The sequence below is a fragment of the Phasianus colchicus genome, chromosome 1, assembly GCF_987193195.1.
Source record: "Phasianus colchicus chromosome 1, bPhaCol1.hap1.1, whole genome shotgun sequence".
NCBI lineage: Eukaryota > Metazoa > Chordata > Aves > Galliformes > Phasianidae > Phasianus > Phasianus colchicus.
The window spans coordinates 93,620,537-93,637,320 of record NC_143436.1 but is presented as its reverse complement, the minus strand read 5'-3'; the positions used below and the strand labels follow the sequence as shown (position 1 = coordinate 93,637,320).

Sequence of the window (16,784 nt, the reverse complement as noted above, 5' to 3'; positions counted from 1 at the left end):
TAGGGCAGCCTTCCAGTATGTGGAGGTGCCTACAGGAAAGCTGGGGAGGGACTTTTTATAAGGGCATGTAGCAACAGGACAATGGAAAATGGTTTTAAACTGGAAGACAGTAGATTTAGACTAGATATTAGGAAGAAATTCTTTGCTGTGAGGGTGGTGAGACACTAGAACAGGTTGCCCAGAGAGGTTGTGGATGTCCTCTCCCTGGAAGCATTCAAGGCCAGGCTGAATGGGACTTTGAGCAACCTGGTCTAGAGGGAGGTGTCTGTGCCTATAGCAGGGGGGTTGGAACGAGGTGACCCTAAAGGTCCCTTCCAACCCAAACTATTCTGTGGTTCTATGATCAACAGCAAAGGGGGAACTTCTTAGAGGGTAGTTTAAAATAACCCTTATCTCATTTTATTTGCATTCTAGTCACTCTCTGAAGCGGAAAGCAGATAGTAGATTTGCCACTTCTAATTTCCTGGGGTCTACAGATGTTTCCTCTGGCACTGGCTGCTCTCTTCTTCCCAGTTCCCCCCAGACTGGCTGGCTCTGCTCACAGCAGCAGGCACAGCATTGCTGGGGATAACATATCTGCACCTGTACTTGAATACCCTTAAGACACATCATCTAGCTCCAGCCACCTACTTAGTGATGTCTGTAGCCCAGTGCAGTTCAGGTGCTTTTTTTATTTACAATAAACATTGGCTGTGATCTTCAGAAACTCTAGGCAATCCCAGGTTACCTGGAGAGAAGTACCAGAGAAGGACCCTGAGCAAGTTTCTCATCCAAAGAAACAGCTAAACTTTCTGGGGAAAAGTCACACTCCAACCATTGTGCTACTTAACTAGGGCCTTTTACATGTAGGCATGGGTAGTGCAAGCCACTGAAAGAAGGATAGCCAGCAGAAATTTCCCTTCTATTTTTAGTAGGTAAAGTAGGAGATCGTTACCACTTTGCTACAGCATAGCAGACAAGATCAACACAGAGTCCCTTTCTTTGAAAAGCATTTGTCTGTCCCTTTACTAATTTCTACCAGATATCTCCCACCCTGGCCTAGTTCCCTAGTCTTCCTTACATGAGCCTTTAAATCTGGCAGATCTGAGTCCCTGTAGTTTTGAAACAGCTGCACTGTGTTTGGGAGCTGCTTGCTGTCTTCTAGAGGAAGGCTGCTCATCATTAATGAGTTGAAATATCCTCCTGTTACCCCTTGTGCAGCGCCTGACCCTCAGTGCCAAGATGGCAGCAGTTCACAAGGGAACCCTTAGAGGAGAAAATTAAGCCCAGACCACTGCAAGTCTAAAAAAAAAAATGTTTCCATAAAGTAAACTCTTCCCAAACAAGGAAAATTTTACATATTTTTACATATTTCATGTACAGTAAGATTTTCCTGCCCTTTCTCCTAAAACCCAACATGCAAGCTTCCTTTGAAGTCCCTGTTTCTCATACTGTTCAGTTCTGTGTTATGGTCAGAACTTCTTTCTCACCATTACTGTGGCTATGTAACAGCCTTGCTGTTGAGTTCAGACACACACTCATGTTCAGTCATCTGTGGTGGGATAAGTGTTGAACTGGGTACCATTTCTGAGGAGGGATGTTACACGTCTCAGAGTTACTCTTGCGACTAACTTACTTGCAAACTTGAGAGATAGGTTGCAGTGATTTGCTCTCAGGCAAGAAGCTTGATCTCCACTGTAAAATCTACCCAAAGGAAGGATTTAAGAAGATACCTGACAGTTTGCAAAATTGAAGTGTTTAGCTCCTGATAAAAGAAGCTAAGAAAACAAGAACAAAGAAAACATGACAGAAAGAAAAGTAGAAAAATTAATATTTCTTTTCCAGCACAGAGGATGCCCTTGACAGAACTGCGAGGTATTTGGGACCTATCTTCACCTGAAAAAAACCTGCAATAAAGCTCTGTTATGGCAGGTTTGCAGAGATGTGACTCACACAGTACTCATCACAGCTTTTGCTGTGGTGGACGACAACACAGTTACTGTCGCTCCTGTTCTGTAATGAACAGTAGGAAATGCAAGTAGGAGCCTTGGACCTGAATTGCAGGGAGCTACACAGACACAATGACAGACAGGACTGGCTATAAGGTATCACAGCAGGCACAGCTGCAGCCACTTCTATCTGGGGCTTCTGCCAATAGTTAAAATTTACCATGAGCAGATGAGGAGCAGCAGCATTGCCAGATAAGAGGCCAAGTGAATAAATAAACCATATAAATCCCTCCTGAAACAGGGAGTTGGACAGTCTCCAATGAGAATGATTTGTGAAGAAGGCTAGAGAAAGAGATGGGAAGAAAGATGCTTTGCTGGGGTGAAGAGGGGTCAGTGTAGCAAGAAGAGGTTTGTTTATTCAAGACTTACATCTTGGGATGTGTTGCTTCTTGAGCCAGGGGCCCGTCGTATTGCTGGGCTCCAGTCGGAACCATCACTGTGAGATTTCCTTCTAGGGATGTAAAAATGGGCTACACAAGTGTGAGCCCTCCCACTTCCTGGGTGATCTACGTTCAGCCCTCAGTGATACTTTCATGGATCACCAGAAGAATTAATAAACTCAAATTGTGTCTGGATTCTAGCAATTTTTGCAGTCTGGTTCCTCATGCTGTGACTTAGTTATTTTCCCATCCTCTTGCCTTTCAGTTTGCTCCTTTGGGGGAGTTTGTGTTCTAAACCTGCCCTTCTCATTTATTTCTCCTTTTGCAGTCCTAACAATGTTCCCCTTTCAAAATAATCTTGATGCCACTGCAGTGCTCACATGGACATAGATAAACAGTTTAAATTGTGTTGGCATGAGGATGCAAACAGGGATTCATCTAAGTGGAAAATGGAGAGAGATGGCTTTGAATGAAACTAAAGACTATATATTAGATTTATCCATGGGTAATTTGGGTCCAGTTGTAATTAAAACCTCTTCTTGAGCTTTTTAAAGTTCATTTAAACAGGAGTTTCTTACAAGCTGTCTAATCTTAACTGCACTTACACAAGAGTTGAAATAACTGGTGCCTATTAGGAGAGACTGAAAACAAAAATTCAGTTAGCTAGTTCCTGCCATTGAACAAGACTAAAAGAGAGGCAGATTTGCCCAGGTGAACCAAAACTTGTCTATTCTGCACTATTTTCTTCTTTAAGGCTAATACTTACACCCAGGGATCCTTTCAACTTTCTTTAGATTCTCTTCTTGATTCAGTAAATGAACCTAAGGGTAGAAAATAATCGTTTGATATGTCGGCCTCTTTGGATGCTTACCCTCAGAACAGGTAATCCAGGGATCCTCCAACTGAAGATTTTATCAATTCACTTCATACAGACATGGTATTACTATGTTGTGCATCAATATTGAATATTACTGTGGCTTTTAACCACCCAGCATTGGTCACACACACACATTTGGCTGGTAGTGAGGAGTATTCATTATGTGTTCTCCAATGCAGAATCACAGAATCACCAAGGTTGGAAAAGATCTACAAGACCATCCAGTTCAACCATGCACTGATCACCAATAGTTCTCACTAAACCATGTCTCTCAACACAACATCCAAACATTTCTTGAACACCTCCAGGGTTGGTGACTCCACCATCTCCCTGGGCAGCCCATTCCACTGCCTGACCACTCTTTCAGAAAAACAGTATCTCCTAACATCCAGCCTGAATCTCCCCTGGCGCAACTTGAGGCCATTCCCCGTAGTCCTACTCACACAAGAGAAGAGGCTGACTCCCAGCTCACTACGGCCTCCCTTCAGGAAGTTCATATTCTCTCCAGATAGACCAAAATGGTACCTTGTATGTTGTGCTTTGTGAATATGCAGTGACTTATATGAAATGCAGCATTTTCCACAAGTCCAATAACAGATTGTCCAGGGAGAAGAGATTAGCTCATACTTGAAGATATGGACACCCCATATCTTCATGGGGCAACATGGGAGGAGATGATGCTGTCAATACTTCTTCGCTGCTTGATGGGCAAGAAAGTAGGATGTCTCTGATTCACCAAACTCCATCTGCACAGGGGGAGTCCCTTCCAGAGGGAAGTTGCATAACTTCATCATGGGGATAAGAGGTGTCCACCCCCAGGGGAGCCCCATCAGAGGGCACATGCCTTGTTACAGCATAACACATCACTCTCAAAATGCTGTCTTCTGTGTGAGAAATGGGTAGCTGAGACATTTGAGAATGGCTCTCTTGCTTTCTTAAGGCAGCAGGTTGTGAAGGAGTTCAGTTATGCTGAAAAAAAAAAAGGCACTCCTATCAGATGAAGGTTGTACTGCTCCCTGTGCAAGCTGAGACAGTGACCCCAGGGTACGTGGTGTAAGCTTCTCCCTGCAGACAAGGTCTTTGAATGGTTCGCTCTTTAAATCCTGCAGCTACCTTACTGAAAATTGAGACGGGTACATGTGATGTCTGGGAAAGCTGTGAGCAGAAGGCACAAGTCTGCCTTGAGAGTGCTGCTTTGCAGGGTCAGGTGGGGAAGGAGAGCCTGTGCAAGGCTCTGGTTTCTCCTGCAATCACTTTAATTTCAAAGGAAACCACAGCATCGTTTCCCGGTATTCCTTACTGAACCCTGGCAGAATGTAGTGATGTTTATTTTGGCAGGAGCTTTGACCTAATAGATTCCTGCCTCCAGACACCTCCCCCATCCCTTCCTTGGCTGTGTAGGTGCTATAGGTGTGGAGCTACTCTTCCTGTGCCACACTGTAGGCCTCAGCACTCCCTGTGCCCACAATGATCCTCTGCTATGCCAGCGTTCTTTTCTGTTGAGTGGCACAGTGAGCCTGAATTAAAAACAATCTTTTTTTTGATTGGGTTATTTGTAGTCAGAATTACATCCCTGACCTGGTTTAGGACACAGTCCTGCAGGCAATTTCATCAGCAGAGTCGAGGAGGGGTAAGAACAGGAGCTGCTCAAAGCAGCACTGTGGGTAGAGAGGAAAGTTCAAAATATGCCCTGACTACTGTACTAACAAACACGTGCCTTTTAGAGCCAGGTACCTGGGTTAGCAGTGGGTGGCAGGGCTGTGAAGAAAATCATCACCCTCTGAGCAGGACGACATGTCAAGATGGCCTTTCCTCAGACTTTGGCCAAGTGAGCAGTGGTGAGGTCTGGCCCCTCAGCTGCAGTCTGCTCCCTTGTTGAGCCGTGCCACCAGTGCTGTTACTGAAATGATTGGGGTTAAAAATAACCTGGTAAAGAGTTAAGGGAAGTATTTTTAGCCCAGATCATTTCAGTGATCCAGTTTACAGCACATCCCTACAAACACACTGGCATGAGGGAGGGGGGAGGAAAGGTCAAGAGAAAAAGAGCAGTTGGAAACATGAGCTCTTTGTCCAAACCAGGATTTCATGAAACGGCACCCCAAAAGCATTGACTCTCTCTGCTTTTCACCCAGCTTACTGACAACTGGGTTTCTCATGGTGAAGCACTGAGAGCTGTCTGCTGAAGATCTCTGATTTCTGGATCCTGCTTCTGAGAGCGAGACACCGGCCCTGGGCCTCTTATGCTATTTTGTGTCTGCCACTATGTTTATCATTATTTTTGCCACATTTGCTTTTGCTTCAGAACATAGGGCAGCAATGAAAAACTCCATGGGAGTCAGGGGGAAGCTGTGCAGAGCTTGTGCAAGTGCAGGGTATGAGAAGGCAGCAGGCATGATGGCCTGGTGTGAGGACTGCCTGTGGGGAATAGCTTTTGTGAAGCTCTTCAGGGCACGGGAGGCATGCAGAGCTGACAGGGCTGGGCCTTAAAACCAAGTCTAGGTGCAGTTGCATGAGGACAAGAGTGGGAAAGTACACAGAACTGGTGCAAACAGTCATGTAAGCAGCAGCTGGGTTCACAGCCACAAAACACACCAGTCTTGCAAGGTGCTGCAAAGTCCCTTGCAGTTATAAGGTGTTCTATGCAGCCAAAGTATTGTAAATACAAAAGCAGGCACTTCAGAGGACTCTTGGCACAATGGAGGACACATCTCTGCTGGTACTCAGCCAGTATGTTGGTGCTGCTTAAGCCCGAACACTTCATTGTATGGTAATTAATACACATTTGCTCTTTTCACCAGACAAAGCAGATGCACAAATCCAAACTGGAGCATCTCCCTCTGTCTGCTTCCAACACCTGCTGGTCCCCCTTCTGATTAGCATTGCAGTCACCTATCACAGCCAGCGCCCAAACTTGTAGGGTACCAATGCCATGACATGGGGTCAGGACAGCTTTCAATTGCAGAGGCCTGAGGGTGGAGAGAGCCAGTTTTGAACCAATCCCATCAGGATGTTCAAATTCATCTCCAAAACTACCTCTGGGCTTTCCAGTTTTTCCCAGGACTCTTTATAATTTTGATTTCATAAGAAACTCATTAACTGTAGTGATACTCCCCACCTGTAGCTTACATCCATGACCTTTAAGAAAAGTTCTTTGTGAGTACACAAATGGTACAGACAGGAAACTGTGGCCTCTAGACTCCTTTTGTCCTTAGCACCTTCTTTAACCCTAGCACCTTCTGCCATATTAGCCTATCAGTGCAGTCAGGACTCACCTCGAAGAGACACAGCAGGGATAGTGTGGGATACTTCTGCAGGACCTGATGGTGTGTCTACCAGACAGCCTGTGAGAGAAGTAGGGGCATACATCTCTGCTAAAAATGGTGGTGCCTCTTCAACCCATCTGCAAAATAGAGGAAAGGCAGGCAGCGCATTTTGCTCTCACATCAGAGGCAATGATTCCAAAGGAAAAGGACTCTTTCAAAGGAAGGAGAGGCTTTGGTGGGAAGTTTGAGTTGCTGAAATTGTACCAACTCCCTGAATAAAGGCAGAACTTTCTTCTGTAGCACAGCTAGAGGGACTGTGTTCTCAAAAGCAATGAGATGGGATTGGAAAAAAAAAACATTTTCAAATTTATAAACTTATTTGGAAGAGGAAAATGAGACCCTTCACGAAGAACTTGTTAGATGCGCTTCCTCTTTTGCAGTGACATGCTCACATTGATGGTGCAATTTAATTCCTGTTTTGCCTCTCAATCTGAAATCTTTCAGAATATGTGATGCAATGCTTAGATACTTATTTTTATGGAAGAGTGAAAGACCTCAGAATAGCAGCCCACCAAATGGCTGATGGAGTAAGTCTTGTACCCTGGCTCAGTGCTTTTAGTCCATGCAGGCAGACCACATTTCTGACAGGTGCAAAATTCAAGTGTGAATAATTCTGCTGTTTTTGCAAAAGAAGAGCAGAACTGCTCCTCATCATCATTCAGAGAGCTGGTGGACTGTGTCAATGAATGGGGAAAAACACTAAGAACAGAAGAGAATGCACTGATACTCCAGGTCAGGAGAGACCCAGCACCAAGCAACCATGTCTCAGATGGAGGAGGCCGAGGGCTGGTGCCAGCTCTGCAAGGAGAGTGAGAACACGAGGCTTCCCCCTTCTTTGCAGTGAACAGGCAGCCGCTGGAAGTCAGTGGGAGAGCACTTTCCTTCCCATGAGAGGGAGGGAATTTTCCGCATCCAAGTGTCCCAGCATGGTGAACCCCGTCGACTAGGAGGCATACAGCCTGGAACACCAGCTGGGGAAAAAACCAAACAAATGAAAAAAAAACCAGCCCTGTAGAAAAAGCCGGACAGAGGACAGCAGTTCAATTGCCAGAAAGGATCTGAGAAAGGACTTTTCCTGTTGCAAAAGGCGTAGTGTAATTGGAGAGCCTGCAGCTGGCAGTTTTGGGAGGACACAGCCCGTGGGCTACTTGTTCTAATCTTAGAATGGCATGCTCACTGCTTCCTGTGCGCCGGACTCAGGCTCCATGTGCTGGAGAGCTGTGCTGCAATGCTACCAGCAAAAAAAGAAATGCACTCCAGCTGTACAGCTCCGATCAAACCTAGAGAAAAGGAGCCGTGTTTTCAGACTGGAGAGCAACAAGTTTAACAAAAACAGCCGCACAACAACCGCAACATAAGAGGTCAAGGAGGCCAACAGGAAATGCACTGCCTTTTCTGGGTGAAGGCAGAGGACTGTGAAAGAAGCACGAGAAGAAAAGAGACTATAGGGGAGGCAACCCTCCCACACAAACTTCTGGCACCTGCATCTCCTCAGCCTTAGCTGAGTCTCTGAGTCAAGCACTTGGATTCTTTCTCCTTTCCCCAGCTCCATCCTTCTTCCCCTTTTATTTCCAGGCAGCCCTTCCTGAACAGCATGGAGCTCTGGAAAGGGCTCTGCCTCCTTACTGAGCCCAGCCATCGTTGTTTTGTGCTGCACGTTGTCCTCCTCATCTGCTTACTTCACTGGTCCTTCCTTTCCCCTTCTCTGCCACTTCCCCTGCTTCTAATGACTCTAATGAAGGCAGAGAAGGTGGAGGGAAGAGGTGCTAGAAGCTCACTGAGAAGACCAAGCTTGAAATGGCTTTTGTGGGTGGATGTGAGAAAGCTGGTCAGAAGTATATGGAAAGATTTTAAGAGGAAAGATGTAGTGAGGATCCTGGAAACAGAATAGCAGCATCTACTGGGGACTTGTGGGGCTGGAAGAAGATAGATAGGAGCTATCACTCTCTGAGAAGGGGAAAGGTCCTTTGGCCAGAAGAAACAGCTCATACATGGGCCAGCTTGGTGCTCTGGGGGCCTTTTACCTCCATCAATACTAAAGGAATGGTTACATTAACTAGCCAGCCAGTTCCTTCCAGGCAGAGCAGCATGAAGGGAGAAGGAAAAGCACCTTTGGAGAAACAGAAATTTATTCCTCAAACAGCCTTTGGTGTACTTTCTGACTGAGAAATAGAAATGCGTAGAACACGAAGGACAACAAGCATTGTGCTGGTTATGGATTAATAGTGGTGGTGTAGGGAGTGCAGGCTCCTTTCCGATGGTTCGTAGCCTAGTTTGTAGTTCTGAAGTCTCAGTTACCAACAAAACAAAGATTGTTGGCTAGATATTCACAGTTCTTCTGGTTTGGTTTTCACTGCATCAGATATTGAAGACAAAGAACAAAAGTTTCCTTTCATGAGCTTTGATTTCAAGGCTTACTCTTGCCCTTTCTTGATACACACATAACAAAGAAAACAAGGTAAATGTGGGATGAGCAGGGCTGTTTGCTGCAGGAAGAGCTGCACCATCCAGTCTCCAGCAATCCTCCCACTTCTCAGCCTGCTCTGGCCCAGGAGAGGGGAAGCTTCCCTCAGCACTGGTATTTCCTCCCTCCCACCCACCCACCTGATTCTTTCATTCCCATAGAAAGCAGAACAGCACAGGGACATCCCCAGGCAGATTCTAGCTTGCTGCAGGGGCAGAGAATGGCTTCTCATTACAGAACCATTGGAAAAGGAAGGGCACTTGTTATTAGGGCAACAAAAATGGGTGGGAGGGATGAGAAGTGAATGGGGATGTCATTTATCACTCAATCTCATCAGTTCACTGCTGGGAAAAGAGAAGGAACATGAAAAACACTGAGTATAGAACCTTCAGCCAGGGATGAAAAGTGTATGAATTACTAATTTTATGTGATTCTACTCACTGCCTTGGATATTTGAATGTATTGCTATGTCCTGTATCCCCAAAACTTCTGCTCTCAGACTGGATGATCAATGCCAGATATGAGAAACTCTGCTTTAAGTCGTTGCTTACTCTTGAACTTTGTAACACACAATCTCCTCTCTAGCTTGCTTGTTTTTCCCAGCCTTTGCTCATAGCATACTGTTTCTGATTTGTCAGAACAGGCCAACAGAGACCAATTCAGAGGTGGACAAGTCGGCATCACCTTCAGTGGCTCAGCTAGCAGGGAAATTCAAAGAGCAAGCAGCCAGTATCACTGGAAAAGAGGTAAGGAGCTTTGCAGCCACTAGCAGGTAATGAAGTGGGGAATGAGACACTTGCTTCTGCCTGTAGAAGTTAGAGTTTCAGTGCATAAATCCACTTTGATTTTGAGTCTCCTAAAAGGCTCTGTCTCATAACTGCAGTGCAAGCTATGACACTATCTTTGGTGCATTGCTGATTTGTGCATAGTTTTTTTGGCTGATTTGTGCATAGTTTTTTTGGCAGAGCCGCACGTTCACACTGTAACTGAGATGCTCTAAAGCCGAGTGGGATATGCACATATCCCTAACAGTAGCAGGCAGCAATGCATGTACTGTGTAGGCTGGCTTTTGTGGGCTGAGGGTAGTGATGAATAATAAAGAAGCTAATTTTGAACTATGGAAGAAGGTGGCAAACAATAGGTTACTTAGAGTAGAAGCCAGTGGCATGTCATTAGCACCTTGTTCACAAAAAGTTTCCTTTAGGTGCTTCATTCTATACGTTTGTGAGACAGAAAGTTATCTCCTTAATTACCCCAGTTACCTCTTCGCAGTAACAACATTTCAGATTCTGTGCCTATCTCTGTCATGCTGAGGGTTTATTTCACAGAAAGCCCACTATGCCAAGCATTCAACTCACAAGTTGTCTTTCACCAGGTAAGCAGAACACTTGAATACCTCTCTTAGGAAGAAAGGAAAATCAAAGTGTTTATTGATGAATTCTGACATTTTAGGAAAGCCCCCTGTATCACTACACACTTTTCTAGAAGTGTAAATGCCTACTGACAAGCCCCCTCCAGTCAATACGTTTAAAACTCCTTTAAAATTGAACTGTTTGCTTTTCTTGCTCACCTGATTTCAGTTTTATCCCAGGCTGGACCTAAGAGCATCCTCCCTGTAATACATCATGTCTTTGGCGGGATGCACTGGTGACCTCTGTTGTGTGGGTCTGGAGGGCCACTGTTTATCAGAGGTTAACACTCATATAGCTGGGCCCCAGGCTGGGAATAGCCAATCTCTCCCCAACCACTATTTTTTTTCTTCTAGTCACCAGTACACTATTCCATCCATCCCATTATAGTCATTTCCTCTTTTTAAGGTATGGGATTTAATTGCACCAAGTTCTTCACCCTTAGGAAGCCAGAAAGTTCCCAGACCTTCTATATGTTATCTGCAGACCTCTGCTGTTCCCAAGCCCAGGCAGGGTAGAGGGGCCTCACAGTGAGGGAAAAACTCATTTTCTCCAGGGACCGAGGAGGACAAAGTTTCCTGTCTTTTCTCTCCAAGCTGCCTGTCACTTCCCAACAGCTTTCTCAGGCTGGTCTCAGATTAATGGCTGCCTGGATGGTCCTTAACCCTTGCTTAACCCATGTCAGAAATGAGGAACCTATCAGCCAGTGAACCTCTGACCATCACTGTGGCACAACACAGCATTGTTTGGTTGCAGAATGGTAGGGTTTCAATAAAACTGAGTATTACTGCTTCCTAGTGTGATGTAAGCGGAAGGGCAGGACTGCTTTTGTCTGCTTAGAGATGCAGCATTGCCATGGCTGGGTGTAATACCACCAGTAGTTAATTGAAATCAGCTCCACTTGTCCTCCTAGACATCCAATTCCATAAAAAGCATGTGCTATAATCCTTTTTTTTGTTGTTTTTTTCACATGCCTGCCTATTAGGAAGTAACAAAATTATCCCCACATTATACTGTGGATATTAAGGAATATCCACCAAGTTGTCCAAAAATTATTAAGATCATGAACAAGGTAGGAAGCTGAGATTCTTTAAGAACAAGTCCTGGTAATAAGACAGGAAAGAGAACAATGCCAAGCTATTTCATTGTGTGTGGTGGGGAGGGGTTATCCAGCAGTGTGCTTTGAAGATGAAGCTTCTGGGAAGGCTTCTCCACCCTTCACAGCTTAGAAGAGTGTTCTTTGCACAAAACTAACTGTCATGGTTCATGCTGTGAAAAGAGATCTAGCCTACTTTTCCAATACTAGGATTGGGCTTGAGATGCTGTGACCTTAGCATGCTGGTCACGTATCCATATATTAATGTCATGTGATGCCTTTGGAAATTTCCTTTAGGTAAGCTGGGCACTGCCATCCAAGCAGGTCACTTACAGAGCATGCTGTTTTGTGCTTGAATTTCACTTAACCAAACAACAACAAACTAATGTTCCTTCTGCTGAGTTGGTTGCTTTCTTCTCTCAGGTGCCACCACATAAGCCAACAAGGAGGAAACCACCATGTTCCCTTCCATTGTATCCCAACAAAACTGAGACAAGCCAGAACAATGGGCAAGTGAGTTATCAATTTAACCCAAGGACAAAGAATCTCTTCTCTGCAGTCTGTTATGTCATGAGACATAAGCTTGCAGGTAGCACAGTGATCAAGCTGTGCAGCAGAAGACATCAGTAATGCACTACCACACCTTCCCATGCTTCCACACAGGCACTGACTCAGAATTAGCAGCACATTGCTTCCAACTCTGGTAACACACAGACGCATCCCATTTCTACTGTTTTTGCTTTTAACCTTTTATTGCACTGACAGATCCACACAGTCACCACCTTTGAATTGTTTTAAAGCAGGAACTGCTAGTATTTCTTACAGTTGAACGCCATTTAGCCCAGCGAACATCTCTCTTTTTTTTTTTTCTTTTTTTTTAGCTTCGTATGAACACTGAAGGTTCAAATGTAGTGGCATAATAGTTCTGCTCTTCAGAAATAAAGGAATAATTAATCTAGACAAAGAGGTTTTTTTTCAGCAATGCCTGCAGAATATTGTCTTGAGGTGTCCTCCATGCAGCACCCTTGAATGAGCAGGAGCAGATCCCAGTAAGGTCCAAAGAAGCTGGCTGCTACTCACCCAAGTTTATATTCAAGCCTTTTCCAGTCACTTCTGGCTTTCTGTAGTATCAAAGTATGAGGTTTATCCACCAAATTTCATATCATTGCCTGCCCTTAAAGAAATGGTTCTTGAATGTTCTCTTCTGATAGCTACAGGCTCTTGTTGCCTCCATGCCAGAGAAACACAAACTTTGAAGACTCACATTCCTTCCTTTTCCTACATACCTTCTCAAAGAAATACTCTCCCTTTCTCAGTTTTGAGCCTTTCATAGCTCAACCATTATGGCCACTTAGACTTTTCCTTTCCAGACTGACCGGGTACCCTGTAACTGTTAGTTGAGTGGTGGCAGAGTCTTTACCATTACAAACAGTTTGTAATGTTTTACCAACATTAAGGCCCTGTACCTTTTGAGAGGTAGAATTTTAATCTGTCCAATCCTCATATAGGGGGAAACTATATCATAGGTTAGATACTCAACTCAAAGCCACATGGCAGCAGCTAACTCAGACACTTCAGCCAAAGGACGATCACCTTTTCTCCCAGAAGAAGGATACATGCATGTGGAGCCCTAAGATGTCTAGAAAGCAAAAGGGGAGTGTGGTTAGGAAAGAAGGCGGCAAACTTTTGTATGAACGCCTTATATGAGGCTTCATGTGCTTCCCTGCAAGCACTTTCATCTCTTCTAAGTTTTGTACCTTTTCTGCATTTCCTTTTTCTCACCTACTTTAATGTGATCTTTTCATGTTTTCGTTCTGTTTTGCAGAAGCCATCTCCAAATGCTTGTCCCATTCCCAAGGTCAAGGTGAAAAGCTCTCCCATGATTGAAAAGCTACAGGTAGGTCCTGGAAGAGCCCGCATGGCTGCCCCAGCAAATTAAAACTGCTTGGCATTTGTCAGAGCCACTTCCCTTGCAGATGAGCCACAAGGAAAGAGGATCCAGGAGTTGAGGGTGACAGTTAGGTAGGAAGGGCAGTGGTCTCACCAACAAGGGCCCGGTACCACAATGCATAAACAAGGAGGGCAGAGCAGATCTGCTAATGGGTAACCACTGTCAGTAACACTGTCCTTGGGCATGAGCATTGGTAGGTCAGTGTGGGGCACAGGATCACTGTACTGGATCTGTGGCATATATGGCATTACTTTAAAAGCAGCTCATAAAAAAGAGGAGGAAAGCTGTGGCTGAGGTTCCCTCCAGCTCTTTCTCCACAGCAGTTTAAACCACTTGTATGTCTCAGAGAGTTGACCTGGAGCAAAAACAGGCAAAGTCCTGTGATTGGACAGTGCCTTTGGGTCTCTGACACTCCCCTAAGACTGCCTAGAAGCTCTGTTCTTTCCTTGCCTCAATTCCCTTGAATTACACACAAGCAGCCTGTGCTTCCTGTTTTTTTTGTCTCGGTGGTACCTGATTCATGCCACTGAGGACAGCTCAACACTCAATAGCCCACAGACATGGTGTCCTACCGTTGCCAGCTGCCACTCCCGGCAGCATGCGTGACTTCTGGACATAATGCCTCCCGAGCACCCCAATGCAATGCAAGCCTATTCATAGCAGTGTCCCTGTTAATGCACCCAAGGACATTTGCCTGGAGAACTTAATGGCAGGCTAGCACAAGGTGCTTTGCCACAGTTAATCACAACCTTGTTTCTTTCTATGGCCTTCTCTCTCTTCATGGCTGCACAGATCATTCAGAAGACCTGCAGACCAACCTTGAAAATGTGAGGTCTGCTTGGGCACAGACAGGGATGGTTTAAATCTCAATCTGATTGCTGACTGCTTGTTGATACCTTGGCTCAGCCACTGTACACTGTGCTGGCTTGGCTGGGTCACTGGAAAATCCCCAAAGTCCTTAGGATGACAAAAGAACTCATCTTGAGATCCAGCTGTTGGGGAAGGGCAAATGTCCAGTCATAACTCCTCTGCCCGGACTTGTTTGTTGACAGTGTCACCAGGAGAGACCCATAACCAGAAGGTATGTGGGCTGTGACAGCTGAGACGTGGTGGCCCTGTGGTGTGAGCAAGGGTTCCTCCACGTGGTTAATGCATGTATTACACACCGGTGTCACCCACAGCAGTGACGGGCATTTTTCTTTGCAGGCCAATCTGGCTTTTACGCCAGCAGCTTTGCTGCCGGGAGCATCTCCCAAAAGCCCTGGTCTGAAAGTCATGGTGTCTCCGTTCAGCACCCCTCCCTCAACGCCCAGCAGCCCAGGGATCCAGCCGCAGTCCAGTGAAGCAAGTGAGACGCCGGTCAGCTTTGATAAACCCCCAGAAGGCACTCAGCTGCAATTCTATAACAAGGTAAGGCATGCTCTAGTTCTCCACCACAGCAGGATAAAGCTTGTCTGTTGCTTGCAGCTGAGGAGGAAGGGGAGGCTTTAGCTCTCAGTCCTGCCTTTGTAGCTAAGTCAGGAAATTTAAGTGCTGAGTTTGAAACAGCTTTTGGTGTAGTTCTGTGGGTCTTCTCTCTACCTACCAGTCCATAGGGTTTTGTGGGCCAGTGGCTTCAGCAGCTTTCATGGCCCCATAGCTATAGAGAAGGGGTAAGGTGTAAGGATTCAATTATTTCAGCTCAGCAGTAAGTGGGTGGCTGATAGCTGGGCAGGGAGCACCGCTTGGAGATGGTGCCACACACCAGCAAATGTCAAAGGTGGCTAAGGTGCTGTCTGTGGAGCCCTGACAGTCTGCCCAGGTGTTCCACAGAGTGTACAGCACCTAAATGAGGAGCTGTAACCTGCATTCACCAGCTTCCCCTGGAGCGCAGACTCCTTCCTCAGCCACCAAACTCCCAAAAGCTGAAGAGGCTGAAACAACCAATGTCAGCAGCACCTGCACCATGAAATCAGCTTCTTTGATTTAGAGTCTAACTTAGACTCACAGTTAACACTGAGACAGTGATCTTCTTCAGCATCAGCTCTATAGAGGGAAAGAAGGTTTATATTTTGGGGAGCTGCTTATCCTATAAAGTACTCTTTCAGCAATAGGTAGTCCTTCCTCCCTACCTCTCAGTAGCAGAGCAGGAAAACCAGCGCAGCAATCAAGTTTTCCCCAGCATTTCCCTCTATTGTGCCTTCCTGCTTTCCAGTACTGTTCTTTGACTGCTTCAATGTCTGCTTTTCCTGCCTCAAGGTACGGACACGGGGATCAATAAAGCGTAGGCCTCCCTCCAGGAAGTTCCGAAGATCTCTGTCCGACTATGGAGATGGGGAAGATTTAGGGAGCATCATTCCCTCTCCAGAAAATGGTACCAAAGAAGATGGGGATGAGGTATTTGAGCATAAAGGCAAGACAGAGGAAGCAGAAACAGGGAACAAAGAAATAAAGAAACAGACGGTGTCTGATGAGAAGCCCCCATCGAGGAGAGGATCCAGCAGATCAGACAATGAAGACAAAGAGGAAAAGCAAGCAGAAGAAGTGACTCCTTGTAAGAGTAACACAGGAGATACAGAAAAGGAGGAGGAGGAAGTGCATTGTGGTGCTCCAGTAGAGGAGAACTCATCCCAGTCACCCTCTGAAGACAAGGAAGATAAGGTGTGTGAGGCTCCTCAGGAAAAAGAGGAAAAAGGTGGTGCCTGTGAACAGGAGAAGGGAGACAAAGAGAAGGAAGAAGCTGAAGAAAAGGAGACCAGTGAGAACACAGTCACACAAAGAACATCAGACACTGAAAAAACACCACTGGCACCTCAACCGCCGCAAGAGGCAGTGGGTATAGAGACTGCCAGTGAGCCTTTAACATCACCCATGCAGGAGCAGGGCACAGAGTAGCTGTAATGCACATTAGGTAAGTATTGTCAGAATGAGAATAGCTCCTAAAATACCAAAAGATTTTGCTTACTAATAAAAATGCCAAGTGTGATAGAACATGCCAATATTTATGCTGCTTCCCACACCTCAAGAGTATCAAATCTCTGCAGAGTCTTCAAGGCAGTACATTTAAAACAACCAGTCCTCCAGGCTGGTGCTACAGAAAGAAGGGATAAAGAGGCAGAGAAGGAACAAATAATTCTTGCTGCAGTGCAATGGAAGAGGCTCTCTGATGCCAGACACCCTACTCAAACTGCTGTTCTGAGATCAATTTGAAAGTAGAAACCATGCATGTACTAACTCTATCTTGTATGTACTATTTCTGTATATCTCCCTACATGTATGTATTTTTATTGTTGTGTGCACACATACATGCATACACA

General features: G+C 45.5%; 1 protein-coding gene across 2 annotated transcripts in view; it reads left to right on the top strand.

Annotated features, from left to right (window-relative positions):
• The window catches only part of RCSD1 (RCSD domain containing 1), a 34,923-nt gene that overhangs the window by 15,671 nt on the left and 2,468 nt on the right, over positions 1–16,784 (top strand). Inside the window, exons 2-6 of one of the 2 annotated variants that reach the window (XM_031612702.2) lie at positions 9,671–9,778; positions 11,961–12,050; positions 13,363–13,434; positions 14,695–14,898; positions 15,727–16,378. In XM_031612702.2, the coding sequence (XP_031468562.1) occupies positions 9,671–9,778; positions 11,961–12,050; positions 13,363–13,434; positions 14,695–14,898; positions 15,727–16,362 (1,110 nt within the window). In that variant the 3' untranslated portion in view covers positions 16,363–16,378. The remainder of the gene's footprint in view (positions 1–9,670; positions 9,779–11,960; positions 12,051–13,362; positions 13,435–14,694; positions 14,899–15,726; positions 16,379–16,784) is intronic. The other variant, XM_031612703.2, reaches the window with a different exon arrangement.